General features: G+C 36.3%; 1 protein-coding gene across 2 annotated transcripts in view; it reads right to left on the bottom strand.

The window, feature by feature from the left end:
- USP9X (ubiquitin specific peptidase 9 X-linked) overlaps positions 1-19,668 on the bottom strand; it is a 124,507-nt gene that overhangs the window by 40,261 nt on the left and 64,578 nt on the right. For both annotated transcript variants that reach the window (XM_029240274.1, XM_029240275.1), the window contains exons 16-23: positions 17,423-17,765; positions 15,406-15,501; positions 14,377-14,588; positions 12,192-12,432; positions 11,683-11,832; positions 10,768-10,888; positions 3,077-3,207; positions 2,599-2,877 (exon numbers count right to left, since the gene is read on the bottom strand). In XM_029240274.1, the coding sequence (XP_029096107.1) occupies positions 2,599-2,877; positions 3,077-3,207; positions 10,768-10,888; positions 11,683-11,832; positions 12,192-12,432; positions 14,377-14,588; positions 15,406-15,501; positions 17,423-17,765 (1,573 nt within the window). The remainder of the gene's footprint in view (positions 1-2,598; positions 2,878-3,076; positions 3,208-10,767; positions 10,889-11,682; positions 11,833-12,191; positions 12,433-14,376; positions 14,589-15,405; positions 15,502-17,422; positions 17,766-19,668) is intronic.

Below are 19,668 nucleotides of genomic sequence, written 5' to 3'. Positions count from 1 at the left end.
CAGCCATGGCTCACGGGCCCAGCCGCTCCGCGGCACGTGGGATCCTCCCGGACCAGGGCACGAACCCGTGCATCAACAGGCGGACTGTCAACCACTGTGCCACCAGGGAAGCCCCGGGGCTCTTCCTTTTAAACATAACCACAGTATCATCATCACACCTAAAACAATTATAAATGCTATTATCTCAATTATATGTGATTATTATAGTATCACATATCTAATCAATATTCTAATCTCAAGGCCTAAGCCATTCATTCTTAAAATAGAAAATCTATATTCCTGAAGCTTTTATCTTCTATTGGTAACTTAGTAAACCATCACTTATGATGCATATAAAACAAGTCAAATGTGTAGTTTGACTTCTCATAAATAGGCATTGAATTCTGGCATGTCTTGAGAACCTTTGGTAAAATGGATCAAGGTAAAAACCGAGTCAAAGTAAGTTCAGAATTGGAGGTTAAGACTGTCAAGATGGGAAGAGAGGCTGGCAACAGGCTAAATCAACTACAGTTCATCCTTGAACGGCATGGGGGTTAAGAGGACAGACATTCTAGGAGTCGAAAATCTGCACATAATTTTACAGTCGGCCCTGGGTATCTGTGGTTCCAATCAATTTAGGATCATGTAGTACTGTAGTACTTATTGAAAAATCCATGTATAAGCAGACTCGAGCAGTTCAAACCTGTGTTGTACAAGGGTCAACTGTACATCTTTTTTATTACCGTCTGTGTGTGTCTGTGTCTGTATGTATGTATGTGTGTGTGTATGTATGTATGTATGTGTGTATATATATATGTATATATGCCAGATACGAGCTAGGAAGAGATTCACATGGAGTTTTTAGTAGATTTAAAATAAATGAAGGAAGGAATTCCCTGGTGGTCCAGTGGTTAGGACTCCGTGCTTTCATTGCCGAGGGCCTGGGTTCAATCCCTGGTTGGGGAACTAGGATCCCTCAAGCAGTGCAGTGAGGCCGAAAAATAAAATAGAATAATTGAAAGACTATTTGGGGTTTTTAGCGGTTCCATACAAATTTTAGGATTATTTGTTCTAGTTCTGTGAAAAATGTCACAAGTTTTGATAGCGATTGAATTAAATCTATACATTGCATTGGGTATGAACATTTTAACATTAATTCTTCCAATCCATGAACACAGGATAACTTTCCATTTCTTCGTATTGTATTACAATTTCCTTTTATCAACGTTTATAGTTTTCAGAGTATAGGTCTTTCACTTCCTTGGTTAAATTTATTGCTAGGTGGTTTTTTTTTGATGTGACTGCTTCCTTCAATTCCCTGATAGTTCATTATTAGTGTATAGAAATGTAACAGAGTTCTGTGTATCAATCTTGTGTCCTGCAGCTTTACTGAATTCACTTATTAGTTCTAATGGTTTTTTGGTGGAGTCTTTAGGGTTCTATACGTATAGAATAGTACCATGATCATCTGCAAACAGTGACCCAGCAATTCCAGTCCTGGGTATATATCTGAAGAACATGAAAACACTAATCTGAAAAGATATATGCACCTCAGTGTTCACAGCAGCATTATTCACAATAGCCAAGATATGGAAGCAACGTAAGTGTTCATCAACAGATGAATGGATAAAAAAGATGTGGTGTGTGTGTATACAATGGAATATTATATTATTCAGCCATAAAAAGAATGAAATAAGTCTGACAAAGAAAAGACAAATGCTGTATATTTTCATGTATACATGGAATCTAAAAAATAAAACAAATATAACTAAACAGGAACAGAACCACAGATACAGAAAACAAACTGGTGGTTACCAGAGGGGAGAGAGGCAAAATAGGTGAAGGGGATTAAGAGGTACAAACTACTAGGTATAAAATAAGTGAGCTATAAGGATGTAAGGTGGGGACTTCCCTGGTGGCACAGTGGTTAAGAATCCGCCTACCAATGCAGGGGACACGGGTTTGAGTCCTGGTCCGGGAAGATGCCACATGCTGTGGAAGCACTAAGCCCGTGCACCACAACTACTAAGCCTGCGCTCTAGAGCCTGCGAGCCACAACTACTGAAGCCCGCGCACCTAGAGCCCGTGCTCTGCAACAAGAAGCCCGCGCACCGCAACAAAGAGTAGCCCCCACTCGCGGCAACTAGAGAAAGTCCACGCGCAGCAACAAAGACCCAACACAGCCAAAAATAAGTAAATAAACAAATTAAAAAAAAAAAAAGGATGTAAGGTACAACACAGTGAATATGGCCAATATTTTATAATAACTATATGGAGTATAAGCTATAAAAATATCAAATCACTTTGTTGTACACCTGAAACTAATATAATATTGTAAGTCAACTACACGTCAAAAAAAAATTTAAAAGTCAAACAGGATTTAAGGGAACAGGGAAGAACTGCCCTCTCAGAGTAGAGTCAGTGAAAAGCATTTGTAATTTTAATACAAATATAATTCAATAGAAGGAAACCATTAAAATGAGGAACCACTGGAAAGGAACTAAAAACATTCTGAATCAACTCTGAACTCTATAAGCAACTCTTAAGAGTTTCTAAGAAGTTTAACTTTAAAAGTTGCCATCTATTATTACAAAAAGATTTTTAAAAAGTCTGTATTACCGACGCCATGGGATTCACGCCTTCCACACCTGGCTGACAAGCTTCCGCCACAGCTCGTACGTGGCCATAGCCAATGGCAGTTAGCAACAGCTTGGCTATTTTAAGAGCATTGAGGTAGGCACCCCTTCGAGTTTCCATATCTGCATTTGGTAGGAAGTTATTTCTGGTTAGCATACTCAGGACAAGGGGTAGGCCACCACTTTTCAAGAAGTGAAATTGAAAATCAGAGGAATCATCAGCCAGAGGTGCACCAGCAGGCATTAACAAGGCATAGACTACCTGGAAAAAAGTAGAAGAACTGTATTAAAAGATTTTAAGATAATTTCTTATTTTCCTCATCATCATTGGTTTAAAATTTCCCCATATTTTGAAATTCTTTCAAAAACATTTCATTACAATTTTATCCATGTTCTTCACATTATCATATAAAAGGTCAAATTTCAAGAACATGGAATAAATTCAAAAAGTAAAAACCAACCTCTGTTAGGTATAGCACTTGTGAGGCTGAAGGACCAAAGAAGAGCGAGTCAAGAGATGGACTAAGGCTGCTTTCTCCAAGTTTGGCGTGGTCTAAACAAATAGCTCTTAATTTTTCTATTGTTGTGCTATCTGTAAGAAAAAAAAGATACATAGTCTAAAATAAAACATAATTCATGCATTCATAGTATTTTACTTTTGATATTCCGAAGACTACTTTAGTATGGAATAAGAATCAATTCAGCTGAGTTACAGGCTCAAACTTCACAAGACATAACCAGATCTGGATTGGTTTAAAAAAAAAAAAAAAAAAAGTCCCAATCAACCAGGGCTCTTTAATCACTCAACCCAAACACGAAGGAAGCAGTCTCCTCCTACACAGAGACCTAAATCAACATGTCTTCCTCAGGCACTAGAGACCAAAAAACTACAACACACTTCAAAAGGAAGTAGTTCTTATTGAAAATAAAAAACCGGAAATATGACAAGCTCTTCCTTCCAACTTATGTTAGCTTCCATGACACTGTGTATTAACTCAACAGTCCCCAACCTTTTTGGCACCAGGCACCAGTTTCGTGGAAGACAATTTTTCCACAGACCAGGGTGGGGGGGATGGTTTTGGGATGATTCAAGCGCATTACACTCATTGTGCACTTTATTTCTATTATTATTACATTGTAACATAATGAAATAATTATACAACTCACCATAATGCAGAATCAGTGGGAGCCCTGAGCTTGTTTTCACTTGTCACCCACTGATAGGGTTTTGATATGAGTCTGCAAGCAATTGATTTATTATGGTCTCTGTGCAGTCAAACCTCTCTGCTAACGATAATCTGTGTTTGCAGCCGCTCCCCACAGCACTAACATCACTGCCTCAGCTCCACCTCAGATCATCAGGCATTAGATTCTCCTAAGAAGCGTTCAACCCTAGATCCCTCGCATGCGCAGTTTACTGTAGAGTTCGGGCTCCTATGAGAGTCTAGCTGCCGCTGATCTGACAGGAAGCAGAGCTCAGGCAGTAATGAGAGTGATGAGGAGTGGCTGTGAATACAGATGAAGCTTCCTTTGCTCACTGGTCCGGCCTGCTGCTCACCCCCTGCTATGCGGCCAGGTTCCTAACAGACCACAGACCGGTAGCAGTCCGTGGCTTGGGGGTTGGGGACCCCTGTATTAATTGGTTTGCTACAATGAAAGAAGCTTACTGGTATCCTTGGAAACTGAACCTTAAAAAGCAAACATTAAAAAAAAAGGGAACAGTGCCTAATGTGCACATCAAGTAAGAAGATTTTTTTGATAATATTAAAAGATGAGTTTCATTTAAATCACACTAAAAAGATACAGTAAAAAAGAAACAATCCCATTATTAGCTACCAAACACTCAAACTTACTTCAGAAAGTACTTCAATAATCAAATTATTTCCAAGGTAAATGCCCTATGATTAAAGTACCACTCGATAAATAAGATTTTCTTTTTAAGTAAAAGCTTTTCTTGAAGAATAAAGATAACTGAAAATTACTATAATTTCCTTAGGGTAAGCTAATTTTTACAGGCCTGGAAATATCAAAAAAACTTCATTTTGTGTTAAAAATTGTTGGCTTTCCCTATTCTGAAGGGAGAGTGACATATAACTAAATGAAATATTCAGTTTTAATAATAAAACATTTGTGAATATCTTCTCCTGTCATTAAATACCCATCCCCTATATCATTTTATATTGATGATTAAAATGACAAGTCCTTTTGCCAGTACACTAGTTTAATTCTAACACTGGGTATTTAGGTTTTCTCAATTTTTTTTTTAAACAATAAAGATCCAAGTTACTCTCTAAAAAGAAACCAATCCATATGCTGTATCTGAAAATATCTTGCTTAGTTTAAAAATATTCTGAGTGGGGCTTCCCTGGTGGCGCAGTGGTTGAGAGTCCGCCTGGCGATGCAGGGGACACGGGTTCGTGCCCCGGTCCGGGAAGATCCCACATGCCGCAGAATGGCTGGGCCTGTGGGCCATGGCCGCTGAGCCTGCGCGTCCAGAGCCTGTGCTCCGCAACGGGAGAGGCCACAACAGTGAGAGGTCCGCATACCGCAAAAAAAAAAAAAAAAAAAAAAAAAATTCTGAGTGAAGGAGGGAGGGCAAAGGGAATAGGAGAAAAGAAACAAGAGCTCTAAGAAAAGGAAGCACTGAATTTTAAGCAAATCATTTAATGTTGTTGGATTATAGTTTATTCATTTGAGGGATCTGAACCAAATGATCACTAGTGGCCATTCCAGCTTCAGCATTCATGAACCTAAATAATCTTAGGTCCTCGATTATGCACATGCTCATTTAACAAAATATGGAAAATAGAGACAACAAATTTAAACTGCCCATAAATCCTGGATTTTAGTTTATTTCTTTCTAGTTTTTTGAAGAGATACCTAATAAAGCCTAATCAATTAAATGATTATAGCAACACAGTATAAGAAAGTCTAGAAAACGTTGAGCAGTAACACACAGGTTAACAGTACAAACTTTGGAGCCCAACTGCATGCATTATCTTAGAACTGCCTTTAAGCTGTGTGTCTCTGGTCAAAAGGAACAATCTCTCGGTGCCTCAGTTTCCCCATCTTTAAAATAGAAGTAAAAATAGTAATTCCCTCCCTAGGAATGTTGTGAGGTTTAAATGAGTTAACAAGTGTGAAGTGCTCATAACAGATTTTGCCATATTTTAAGATATGAGTTAGACCAAACTCCTGGGAAAAAGGAAGCTCTGAAGAGGAAAAGCAACTCATTCTGCTTAGTAAAGCAATATACATTTTAATTTCTCTGTATCAAGCAAGAACCTGTTTTCCTGATGCGTATAAAGGTCACAAGAACTCCTGAGGAGTTTAAATTACAAGAGTTTAAATTACCTACAGAGACTACTGTAGAAGTTCTAAGTTTAACAGCAAATCATACTGGAGGCACTGGACTTTAGGCAAAGATTCAGAATAAACAAAAGTAAAGTCAATGACTAATTAAAAAGCTTCTAATTCCATCTTGTTTTTTCCTCCTTTTAAAATATGTGCACGTGTGCACAAACACTAAATGATTACCCAAATGTTAGAAACAGAATTTATAACTACTTCCTTTTCTTAGAGCTCCTGCTTCCTATCTTAAAGAAGAATGTGTGCGCCCATGTGTGTAACAACCACAGTGACAAAGAGTAGGTTAACGTTTGTTGAATAGTGAGTAAATACCCGTCACTAGGCTAGGGGTTTTCCATACATGGCCCCATTTAATCCATGGAATTCTATGAAATAGTTATTAGTAGCTCAGTTTTACAGGTAAGGAAGCTCTGAGAAACTAAGAAAACTCATGTTTAAGGCCATGGAGTAGCAACTTGAAGAAGCAGGACTTGAACTCAAGTCCATTTGAGTCCAAAGCCTATGATTTGTCTACTGTCATACGATCATTACTGGCATTTTCAAAGCTGGCTATTTCAAATTTAGGTACTATACTTCGATTATATAAAATAAGATAAAAGCACCCTCGTAAGTTTCCTGCTTGAGCTGCTCGGCAAGAGCTCCCTCTCGCCATCTAGTGGCACTAAGCTCAAATCACAAGGTCAGGAGGGATTATGAGATGGGTTTTCCTTTTCAAATGTTGAATCTGTGTACATAAAGCAACAACAGCTGTTACTCAAATACTAGTAAGTAAAACAATACAAATTCTAAACTACACAACAGATAAGGATCAAATTAAATCATTAAGAAAAGCCTTCTTAACAGAGCAAATAAAAACTCAATTAGAAAAAAAAAGAAAAGCCTTATTTAAGAATCTAATTAACATCTGAATCGATTCTGTACCACATGACTCAGAAAGTGAGATTGGATGGGAAAGGTCAGACGGTGTCTACTTTAGAAAAAGGAGATAATGTAAACACAACAGTTTAAAAAATTATCTGGGCCAATTATTGAACTGCATTTGTCAGCAACGCATCCATAAACCCCACTAAAATGAGAATAAATTAATATAAAATACATAAACTCAGAAGGATAAAGAAGTTAAAAGCTGAAGGAACATTAGAGATGTCAGCAAATTACTGAAGGTGTAGAGGGGATGGAAGATAGCTGGCTTAGCTGAACCCAAGAAGTGCTTCTTGGGGGGTAAGAGAAAGAGGGAGAGGGTACCTATAAATCAGCACTCCACCAAGTCCTGGAAAAGTTAAGGATATGAAAACAGAACATAATTGAGAAGGTACAGATGAATCAAAGACTTAAAAACAGAGTGCCTGAAATCTGCCTAAGAGGCAAATTTCTATTCTACCTCCCTCCCCAATAGACCGATGAAGCTGGGAAGCAGATATCTCACTAATGTAGAGAATAGATACAAATATGGAATGCAAAAGACTAAAAAGCTGGATTAGTACCAGTATGAACCCATGTTTGTTTTTTGATATAAATGTGTTTACATACGTGTGTGTGTGTTTAAGTGTGTATTACTTCCTAAGTCCAATGAAAATGCCTAGACCACAAGAACACCCCAGTAGTAATGAGCACAATTTAGCCCTCACATTCTGGTTTCTAAATATCTTCCCTCACTAAAAGGAGAAATGTCTGATTCTAGGGCTGGAATAGAGAAAGTACTAGATGAACTTTAAATATCTTATGCCAGAAAGAAGTACTCAAAGGATGATGAAGCTATATTAAAAAAAGCACTGGGTTTATGTAAAAAAGAGAGTTGGGTACATATCCACTGACCATACCTGGGACAACTGAGCATCAAAATAAATAATGACTATAATGGCTATAACCCAATAGATAAAATAAGAATCCATGAGTAAACAGTGATAACACATAATTAATCGGGGAGAAGGCAAAGCTCTACTTTATAGTAGAATGCCAATATCCTTGCTTGTTGGAAATACACAATAAAGTATTTAAGGATGATGGGACATCAGACCAGCAGCAAATTACTCTCAAATGGTTCTTGAAGTCCTCAAATTGTACTTCAAACTTTTCCGTAAGGTTGTAAATGTTTCCAAAAAAACATTTTTTTAAGTTGTATAGGATTGAATGATCTGATTGAATTCTCTCTTTCCACAAGCTGTTATTTTTAGTGCATAACTTTGTAGAATGTTAAATTTTAGAGGAAAACACATATATTAGAGTAGAAACACTGAAATGTGCTCATGAAAAAATCCTACGGAAAATGATCACTTGGAGGAAGGTCTTGAAAATTTAACACTAGAATATCTGGGGACAAAAAGTCAACAGAAGAGCTGGAAAAAGTTAAGGATACCACCCAAAGCTGGAATAAAATTAATGAGAGGAGAAAGGAAAGGCAAGAAAATCAGATTTAGTAGATTTAACACCACAGTCAAAGACATCTCAAAGATCCACAAAAAGCAAAACACGAAGTAAATTAGCAAAGAAAGAACAGAAATCTCTCACAAGTTAGGAATCTCCAGGCCCACTGAAAACCCATCACAAAGCAGACCTATACCAAGCAAGGCATTTCATCAGGAAAGTTCTAAACTCAATGATAAAACCAAAACTTCCAGAAACAAAGATCAAAAGCAAAGGAATATCTTGCACTGTTGGTGGGAATATAAACTGATATAGCCACTATGGAGAGCAGTATGGAGTTTCCTTAAAAAACTAAAAATAGAAGTACCATACCATCCAGCAATCCCACTACTGGGCATATACCCTGAGAAAACCATAATTCAAAGAGTCATGTACCACAATGTTCATTGCAGCTCTATTTACAATAGCCAGGACATGGAAGTAACCTAAGTGTCCATCGACAGATGAATGGATAAAGAAGATGTGGCACAAATATGCAATGGAATCTTACTCAGCCATAAAAAGAAACGAAATTGAGTTATTTGTAGCAAGGTGGATGGACCTAGAGACTGTCATACAGAGTGAAGTCAATCAGAAAGAGAAAAACAAATACTGTATGCTAACACATATATATGGAATCTAAAAAAATGGTTCTGAAGAACCTAGGGGCAGGACAGGAATAAAGACGCAGACATAGAGAATGGACTTGAGGACACGGGGAGGGGGAAGGGTAAGCTGGGACAAAGTGAGAGAGTGGCATGGACATATATACACTACCAAATGTAAAACAGAGAGCTAGTGGGAAGCAGCTGCATAGCACAGAGAGATCAGCTCGGTGCTTTATGACCACCTAGAGGGGTGGAATAGGGAGGATGGGAGTGAGACAGACGGAGGAGATATGCGGATATATGTGTATGTATAGCTGATCCACTTTGTTTTAAAGCAGAAACTAACACACCATTGTAGAGCAATTATACTCCAATAAAGATGTTAAAAAAAAAAGCATACGTAACTATTAAAAAAAAAAAAGGCAAAGGAATAGAACTCAGGAGAGCTTTGGTCTTCACACAAGCAACATTACCAGCTAGACAGTTGAGTAAATTTTCAAGCTAGAATTCAATACCCAAACTACTAATCAAATGTGAAGGTTAAGCATTCAGATTAGCAATGTTTCAGAAACGAATAACAAAACCACCTCCCACGTACCCTTTCTGAAATAAGTGCAGGAGGGTGTGCTTCAGCAAAATGACAGAGCCCCTCAAGAAAGGCTCAAGACATAGGAGCCAGTGAACAGGGATCCACCATAGGAAAGCTGAAGAAAGAAGTCCCCAAATGGTAGCTGTGTAGCGAACAACCAGATGAGAGGAGGCAGACGAAAAGTTCCAGAACAGCAGTGGAGCCGACAGATTATATAATACACATAATAATGGAAAATTATTTTGAGAGATTACTAGAGAATATGTGGAAAGAATTAGTAATAGGTGTATAGAAAATCAAGAAAATAAAAAGGGGAAATTATTAAACCCTGAAAAAAAAGTTGCCATTAATCCAGCAAACTACTTTTCACACACTCTTGAAAAAACAAATGCTGAATATGAATTTAAGAAATAACTGGAAGAGGGACTTCCCTGGCAGCCCAGTGGTTAAGACTCCATGCTTCCACTGCAGGGGCTGCAGGTTTGATCCCTGGTTGGGGAACGAAGATCCCACAAGCCACATGGTGTGGCAAAAAAAAAGAAAAGAAAAAATTGGAAGAATGTGGAAGAGTTAAGTTTTCATTTATACAACAGAAAATCAGTAGGTATCTAAAACTGACGAACAGTTGTATGAGGGTATTATTTACAGATAGTATAGACATAGATAAGAATAAGAGCTACCAATTGAAAGTGGTTGTTTCCCAGGAATAAAAAAGGAACAATGCTATAGATGACACATGACCCAAAACACAGTCCAGGGGCCAGAAAATTTTTTCTGTAAAGGGTCAGAGAGTAAATACTTAAGGCTTTGCAGGCCATATGGTCTCTGCCACAACTGCTGCTGTGCTAAGACAAAAGCAGCTAAGACAGCGTGTACATGAATGAGCATGGCTTGTACACCAATAAAACTTTGTTTATGGACACCAAAATTTAAATTTCATATAATTTTCATAAGTCACAAAATATTATTCTTTTGATTTTTTCTTTAGCAATTAGAAATTGTAAAAACCATCCTTAGCTCTTGGGCTGTACCAAAAACACACAGTGGGTTGGATGCAGCCAGTGAGCTATAGTTTGCCAACTCCTGTTATTTTCCATCTAGGAAGAGAATTTGCTAACATACCCCTTTACTGTCCAACATGTACTTTATCAACATTATTATCATTTAAAAAGAAATTTCTTACCTGGTGGCATAAGTTTCATAAGTACTCTTGCTCCATCTCTAAGAGGTGGCATATTTAGGCTGCTACCCAAGTCTGCAACTTGCCAAAGGAAAGAGATGTATCTGGGATGCAGTGACATTATCTAGAATACAAAATACACAAAATATTTACCTGTAAATTACACCTCCCCAAAAGAAGAGTCCCCAAATAAATGTGTTGGTTTATCTCCACAGTTTTGCTTACGTCATTTCTATCCTGAAATGGTCTGCCTACCCCATCATCTCACTTTTAGAAATCCTTCCTAATGTAGACTGAATACATTATCCAAGCCACCTCCTGTACTTTGTGTGTGACAGCTTTTTTACTGTTTTGTTAAACTATTCCTCTTGTACATACAAGTCAGACTCTGTATAAACAAACGGCTGCCATGCCCGCTAACAGTTAAATTCCTAATGCAACTGTTGTACAAAGCCAATCCTTCTGACACTGGAGTGGCTGGTATTATTGTAGCCATTAAAATTTTTGTGGGGAGGTAAGGAAGGAAGGAATCACTTTCTTTAGAAACAAGATATGTTACTGACAATCTAAGAAAGACTGCAGATATTTTCCTACAGAAACAGTTCTGAAGAATTCATTTTTGTGGTACAAATACAAAATACAGTGGTTATTTTGCTCAATAAACTCAACAGTTATAATGGGCTAGTTTTATGTAAATATAACAACACTGTATCTATACAAAATGTGGTTTTAAATTTCAACCAGGTTACAATCACCTTTCAAAGGGATCCATTCTCAAGTTATGGTTAAATGTACAGTTATTTGATATTCTGCCACATTAAATTGTAAGTTCAAGAAAAATGAACTATTCTGTATACTTTATTCTTAAATAACCTAGCAAAATGCCTTGCATACAATAGCTCAAAACTATCTACTCACCACCCCGGGCAAACAGCTTTCCACTTCTGGATTGGGACCATCACTGTAATGATTACCATGGTTTCCAGGAGATCCAGTCGAGGAGTCAGAAGAACTATCAGGGCTTGAAGGCATATTGGAACTTATTTGTGTAAGTTTGGCTGTAATTAGCTGAAAATGATATACTATGTTAGTACCAAAGACAAGGAAAAATACACAAAACAGAAGTTAGTGACATACCAACAAAAAACAAAAAACTACACATTATATTTTTAGAAATATAATTTATAACTGTTGTCTAACATAACCACTTAAATAGTTTTGTTTTCAGAAATCTTTTCCTCTACTATATTATAGGTACCATAATGCCTGTCTTATTTAGTGTTATAATTCAAACACCTAATACAGAAAATACAGAGCCTCACACATAACAGATGCTCCATTAACATTTACTGAGTGAAATGTTGACTACAAAAATGAAAGTCCCCGGTTTGCTTTTCTTGAAAAGTTTGGTAATTATAGATACTTACCGATTTATCCTTTAAGTTTAACTGTCCAATCAACTTTCTATCATCTGCAGGATCTATCAGTTCACCGCCTACAAAGAGCTCAATTTTTGTATGAGCTACATTGGCTTTGATACGATTGAGAATACATCGTCGTACTGAACCGATTGTATCATTTGTATGAGACCATACGTCCAAGTCATCAACCTGTCTGCCCTGGTTTGGAAATCGAACTATAAAAGAAAGGTGTTTACCACGGAAAGCTCTGGGGGAAAAAAAAGGGAAACCATCATCATATTCAGCAGATTTTCAAATCTTCTTGCAAAGAAAATAAAGCTAGCAATTTAAAATTGAATATTTTCTTACTAAACAAGAGAAAGTGAGTTAAAGACACATTATTTTTAGGAACTTGAAAATATTTACTGCTCCTTTTAACTACAAATATTATAGTAATCTTCAAAACACAACAATCATATTTCACTGTTGTTACTCTTGGACCTATAGTTTACAGGTATCTAGTTATAAGACATTACAACAGACATGAGTAACATTTCATTTATTTTTAATGCTATAAAAGCCCAACTAATGTCAAGTCATCCCCAAAATGATATTTATGTTGGCATATTATCTTCCTGCAGGTAAGATACAAAAAAAAAACATATTCAAGGAGCAATTTTAATAATTTCATGGTTAAAAAGAGAACTCAAATACTAATGGCTCACATTCTATAAATATCTCTAAATTATACGTATTATTTGAGTATACTAAATGGTGAAATCTTAAGAGAAACGTTAATAGACCCGAAGATGAGTGAATTAGGTAAGGGAAATTTTAAGAGGTACAAACTTCCAGTTAGAAAATAAATGAGTCATGGGATGACAGGTGGTAACTAATCATGGTGATCATTTTGTAATGTAAGGAAATATTCAGGCACTATGTTGTGTACCAGGAACATAGTGTTGTAGGTCAATTATACTTCAAAATCAAACAAACTCACAGGAAAAGAGATCAGATTTGTGATTACCGGGCTGGGGGGGGGGACAGGGGAGGGAGAATTGGATGAAGGCAGTTAAAAGGTACAAACTTCCAGTTATAAGATAACTGAGTACTAGAGATGTAATGCTCAACATGATTAATAAACGCTGCTCTATGTTATATATGAAAGCCGGTAAGAGAATAAATCCTGAGTTCTTGTCACAAGGGAAGAGTATTTTTTCCTTTTTCTTTCTTTTGTATTTATATGAGATGATGGATGTTCACTAAACTTATTGTGGTAATCATTTCATGATGTACCAAGACAAATTATTATAAACTTATAAAGGCTGTATGTCAATTATATCTCAATAAAACTGGAAGAAAAAAAAGAGAGAAATGTTAGTAGACCATTTTAAAATATCTCTTGCTATACTGGCTATCTGTCAAAGCAGCTTTTAAGAGTTCTCTCCAATTACTCTGCAACCAGACTATGCTATTCTTTTTAACAGTGGAAATGAATGGCATCAAAGCACTTCAACGGCAAAATACCCCTGGCAACACTTAACAGGCAACAAAGTCAGTGGCAAAAAAACCCCCAAACAAAAAAAGACCAACCAGAATAAAAAGAAGAAACTAGAGGGCTTCCCTGGTGGCGCAGTGGTTAAGAATCCGCTTGCCATTGTAGGGGACACGGGTTCGAGCCCTGGTCCGGGAAAATCCCACATGCCGCGGAGCAACTAAGCCTGTGCACCACAACTACTGAGCCTGTGCTCTAGAGCCCGCGAGCCACAACTACTGAAGCCTGCGCGCCTAGAGCCCGTGCTCCGCAACAAGAGAAGCCACTGCAGTAAGAAGCCCGCGCACCGCAACGAAGAGCAGGCCCCGCTCACCGCAACTAGAGAAAGCCCACGCACAGAAACGAAGACCCAACGCAGCCAAAAAAAGAAAGCCATTAAGTTAAAAAAAAAAAAAAAGAAGAAACTAGATTTAATTGAGAATGCCCTAAACAAAAACAAGCAAAAAACAGATCCTGAAAGCAAAACAAAAAAGGCCTACTATTAAAAAAAAAAAAAATTCTGTTAAGATACAAATACTGTTTTAAAGCAAGACACTAACGTTTTCAAAAAAATGAAAAATTTCCTTCTTCCTGTACATCATCACTTTTTAAAATCAAATGGCTAGGAAAATGTCAAATAATTAAGAAGTAGCACTAGTACATCAGTTATTCACAAACCTTGACATAGGTAGAATTGTTCTTTCCTCATGATAATCACTGTCACATTCATTTATATACTCCCGTAACACAGTTAATACTCGAACCATTCGAACAGCTTCCTGTCTTGCACAATTAATACTGTCTTTGTCACCATCCAAAACACACAGTGTGTCATAGGAGGCTTTCAAGCGATCAAAGCAAGACTGAATGAAGTCTTCATGTATTACCACCTACAAATAATGGGCCAAATAAAGACAGTTCAAGTTTTATATGTATATAAAGTGTTTCATATATATTAATAAAACATTAATCTAATTAAAGATGGCAACAATTTAAAGGCAGATCTCATTTAACCATGATCCTATTTAACGAGAGAATCTATATTGATAATTGATAATAAAATATGTTTGAGAACAGACTTGTGGCTGCCAAGGGGGAGAGAAGGTGGGGGAGGGATGGATTGGGAGTTTGGGATTAGCACACGCAAACTACTATACACAGAATGGATAAAAACAAGGTCCTACTGTATAGCACAGGTAACTATATTCAATGTACTCTGATAAACCATAATGGAAAAGAAAATAAACAAAGAATGTATATATAACTGAATCACTTAGCTGTGCGGTAGAAATTAACACAACATTGTAAAATCTACTATACATCAATAAAATAGAAACAACAATAACAAACACACACTGTTTTGTCAAAGGAAGCTAACATTATTTAAGTTAACAAGTATAAACTAGATACACAAAACATGAACTTCAGGATTAGGTGTCAGAATGGAAAGAAATTTGGCCGAAATCTCCTACCATAACTATACTCAAAATAATCACCTCAAGGTAATTATATCAAGATGAAACTCATTTAGACAGCATTTTGTAGGAGAGAAATGTGGACTAAATATTTTAGGTATGTTTTTATAATACGAATTGAAACAAAACCAATTTCTAGTTAATCTTGAAGTAAAGAAAAATATTCTTATTAGCAACAGTTCTTCAATCAGAATTCAAATTCGTGTAAGTTTTAATACATGTCAATCCTCACCTGATTGACCTGTAGCCTTGGACCAAGGTTCGTGTATATCTCTTTAAGGAGATCTATAGCTCTGCTGGCAATATCATCATTACTCTGAATCACCACCTAGGTTCAAAAAGATTCAAGTGTAAATACCTTTCAAGAAATACTTTAGTTGGGCATTTCCATTCTAACCATACCTTCCATTATTTTTAATACAGCATTCAGTAATTTAAAAGGGAACATCGACTTTGATAATCAAGTAAAATTAAAGTGAGAAAACAGACCAAAAATATAACAAATGCAAAACTCAAGTCTTTGAATAAATCAAGTTAAGAAAGAAAGACACATTTTACTAAGAATAAAATATGCTGTCATTAGTATTATTTAACCCTGCAATTCAACACCCTGGTAGCCAAGCGGTGAGATATTAAGGAAGGAATTCAAATTAAAGGAAACAAAGATTATATGAAATACAGCTTACCATAAAAGGCTACCCACCCCTACCCCATTTGTATAGATCTTCATCACTCATCTAATCATATCAGTGGTTTTCAAACTATGTAGAGAACTCTAGAAGTGATGACGAGTTTTAGGGATGAACCCTGTAATAGGCTTGGGAGGGGGAAGGGAGTGAAGCATAGGGAGACCGAGTCACAAGAAAAAATCACGCTTTCCTTTCTCACTTCAACTAGTTTTACATTTTGGAGTATTATCTAAATTTTGACTTTTAAAAAGGGTCTCTGCTGTTTAAAAATGTTGAAAACCACGTACTTAAAGTCTGAATACTCAAATACCAAAGTAAACAACTTGGTCTGTCTGCAGAAAAATATTTCATATCCAGAAAACAATATAAACTGCTGTGAACAGATCAGATTTTTAAAGATAGGAATAATATATTAATACTATATTAGAACAACATGGATGGAACTTGACGGCATTATGCTAAGTGCTAATAAGTCAGACGGAGAGAGACAAATACTGTGTGATCTCACTCATATGTGCAATCTAAAAAAATAAAAAACACAAACAAAAAAATGAACTCATAGATACAGAGAACAGATTAATGGTTGCCATATAGTGAACGGGTTCAAAAGGTACAAACTTCCAGTTATAAAATAAGTAAGTCCTGGGGATGTAATGCAGAGCACAGTGACTATAGGTAATAATACTGTAACTGCATATTTGAAAGAGTGAATGGTAAGAGAGTAAATTTTTTTTTTGGCCAAGCCTTACAGCTTTTGGGATCTTAGTTCCCCAATCAGGGATTGAACCCAGGCCACAGCAGTGAAAGCACCAAGTCCTAACCACTGGACCACCAGGAAATTCTCGAGTAAATCTTAAAAGTTCTCATTACAAGAAAAAAAAATGTAACTGTGTAGTGATAGATGTTAACCAGACTTATTGTGATCATTTTGCAATACGTACACATCAAATCATTATGCTGTATACCCGAAACTAATGTAGTGTTGTATGTCAATCATATCGCAACTAAAAAAAAAAAAAAAAAATATATATATATATATATAAATACTATAAAGGTGGAAAGGTGGAAAAATTAGTGGAAAAATTAGCCTTAAGTAGATAATATTTTACTCAGGTATCTAAAAATATCACAAGTTAAACAGTGCTGATAAAGTGTACATTCATAATCCTTTCTAAATAAAGTCTTTTTTTCTGTCCTCTATTTTAGCATTAAATGGGTAAGCTAAAATTAATGCTGAAGAAGAAACAGAGGTCTACTTTAAATTAAAAAAGGGAAGAAAATAACTTTCATGGAGGGGCATGAAAGATCTGTATGGTCAGTGCATTCACTTCTAAACACATCTGGGACAGACAGATTCTAAGCCAAGACAAAAGGAACAACAGTGGCAGAAGGAGGGGGAGGGAGGGAGAAAAGTAAGATAAAGATGAACTATCACTACCTCCTGCGACAAGCATCAGAGCAGCATACATACATATAATTCATTTGTACAAATGTGATTTCTTACCTATTTGAAAAACTACATCAGATACACTGCTTACAAAGTTCCTACTTTTCACTTACCCTCCAAAGGTAGTCTAATCCTATTAATTCCAAATCATCCATCATATATGCTCTCCTTTTTGCTACTAGTTTTCCTTCTCGACAATTCACAGCTTTGAAGAATCGCTCAAAACATTTCATTCCATTTTCAGTCAGTAGAGAAGGATCAAGCTGAAGTACATTGCTTTCAAAGAAGTCCTTATTAATATCAGGATCCAAGTCTGGTTCATCACCCATCAACTTGGAATACCACTTAAAACAGGCTTCACGATCACAAAGGTAAACTGCGTTCTCTGCTAAGCATTTCCATATTTGTTTTGCCTGAGGAGCGCAGAGCCACAACTGGCCATCCTTCAATAAAAATCTTCAAAAACATAAAAAATTAGCAATTAGATCTACATAATTTTTTATCCTGAAAGGCAATCTGTGTCTATATATGGGAAATAATCCATTTATCACAATTATATTTTAACTAAAGGTAAAAAGATGTCAGTTTTTATCAACATCTTAAAATAACTTATTTCTTAATTTTTATCTATTACTAAAAAATACTAGATATTAATTCATTCAACAAGCACATATTAAGCACCTACAATGTGCCAGGAACTCTGCTACGTCACTGGACCTAAACTGAAAAAAAGATTTGTTCCCTGTACACGTGAAACACTGTAAATCAACTATACTTCAATAAAAATAAAATAAAAGGATACACATTGGGAGAAAAAAAGATTTGTTCCCTGAACTTAAACAGTTTCATCTTTGAAACCAGCCATTTTGAAAGTATGTTTAATAGGTTACCTGAGATTTAGCATTGTGCTTATATGGTATCATTGGAGAAAGAGATATTCTATTATGTGACTTTATAGATAACCAACTTATCAATGCTGAAGAGTTAAAATTGCTTAAATTTTAATATTTGATGATGATCTAATATTCATCACTCAGTACTTGGCCACACTGAACAGAATAACTGACATATTTTAAACTTTTTAATGTCAAAACTCAACAGGATGCTTATTAATTATTCAGTGGCATTCTCGAGGGTCTTTTTAGTTTTGGGACTATAGGTTTAGTTCAAGTGAATTCTGTTTCAACTAGTTTCTTCAGTTAGCTTTCTTTTTCTTTTAGCATTCATCCACCCACCCTGTCTGCCATATCTCTGAATGACAAGAGAATAAACATCTCATTTTATTCTGAAGAACTTAACACAATCTTTAGCTAATGTAATGGTGGCTCCATTCCCAATTACATAGCAAGGTGAATGTATTTAAGGTTCCCTCTTCATTTCAAAGCATTTTGAGTTATCAATTCTAGTGTCTTTGATATTTTCATAGTATTGCTGAGCTTAAAGAGGGCTTCTAGCACCTGTCCCACCTAACCCTGTCACCTCTAATTTACAGATAGGAAACTGAGGTCCAATATGATAAAATACAGTTGTTTTCAGTTTTGAGTTGTATTTTGTTTTGTTTTGTTTTTTAAAAACAGCAGCAGAAAACTTTCTTCAAGCAAAAATTCCATTTGGAAGGCCAATGTATAAAAATAAAAGCAGAGATGTTTCAATTGTTGGGAAGAGGAGGAAAGAAGTGAGAAATGGGGATAAAACCTCTACTGCCTGTCCAGAAATCTTGGAGGAAGCTCCTCAGAAGCCCTAAGTCTCCACTGTAGGTTTGAAAAATCACTGGTCTAATAGAAAGAGCACAGACTTAAGTCAGATACACCTAGTTGAGTAGTGCAGCACTATGATATACTGGTTGTGTGATTTCAAACAAGCTAGTTTAAGCCATGCGAATCTCAGTTTTCTTATTAATCAAACTGGGATAATACCTGCCTCCCTGCACTGCTATGTAAAGCATTTAACACAAGCCAAATACATAGTCAAGTTCGGTTCCCATCCCTTGAGAGAATTGCTGTGGGTCATATAGATAGGTACTAATAGAGCAAGGACTAAAAACAAGTTCTCTGATCCCAAACTTTAATTTAGCAAAAGAGCTGATAACCACCCTTCTGTTCTAGGCAATCTAAGATACAACACACACCAATCAATAACAATGGCTCACTATGGCAATGATTCTCAATCTGGGGAGGAAGGTCCTTCCATCTAGATGGTTGAAAAACAAAACACACACAAAACCACTTCACTTTAAACAAATGCCAAATTTCTTAAAATCTGGTGTCTAGAGTTTTCCCTCAAGTTAAAATCTTAATGTACCTACTTATGTCAATGCTTCCAAGTAAGCACATAATTCAATAAACGTAAGCCTATAATT

This window comes from Monodon monoceros, unplaced genomic scaffold (genome assembly GCF_005190385.1).
Source record: "Monodon monoceros isolate NGI ecotype Baffin Bay Population unplaced genomic scaffold, NGI_Narwhal_1 Super_Scaffold_22, whole genome shotgun sequence".
NCBI classification, from domain to species: domain Eukaryota; kingdom Metazoa; phylum Chordata; class Mammalia; order Artiodactyla; family Monodontidae; genus Monodon; species Monodon monoceros.
Note: the sequence above shows the minus strand (reverse complement) of the source record. Positions and strands in the feature narration are given on the sequence as shown.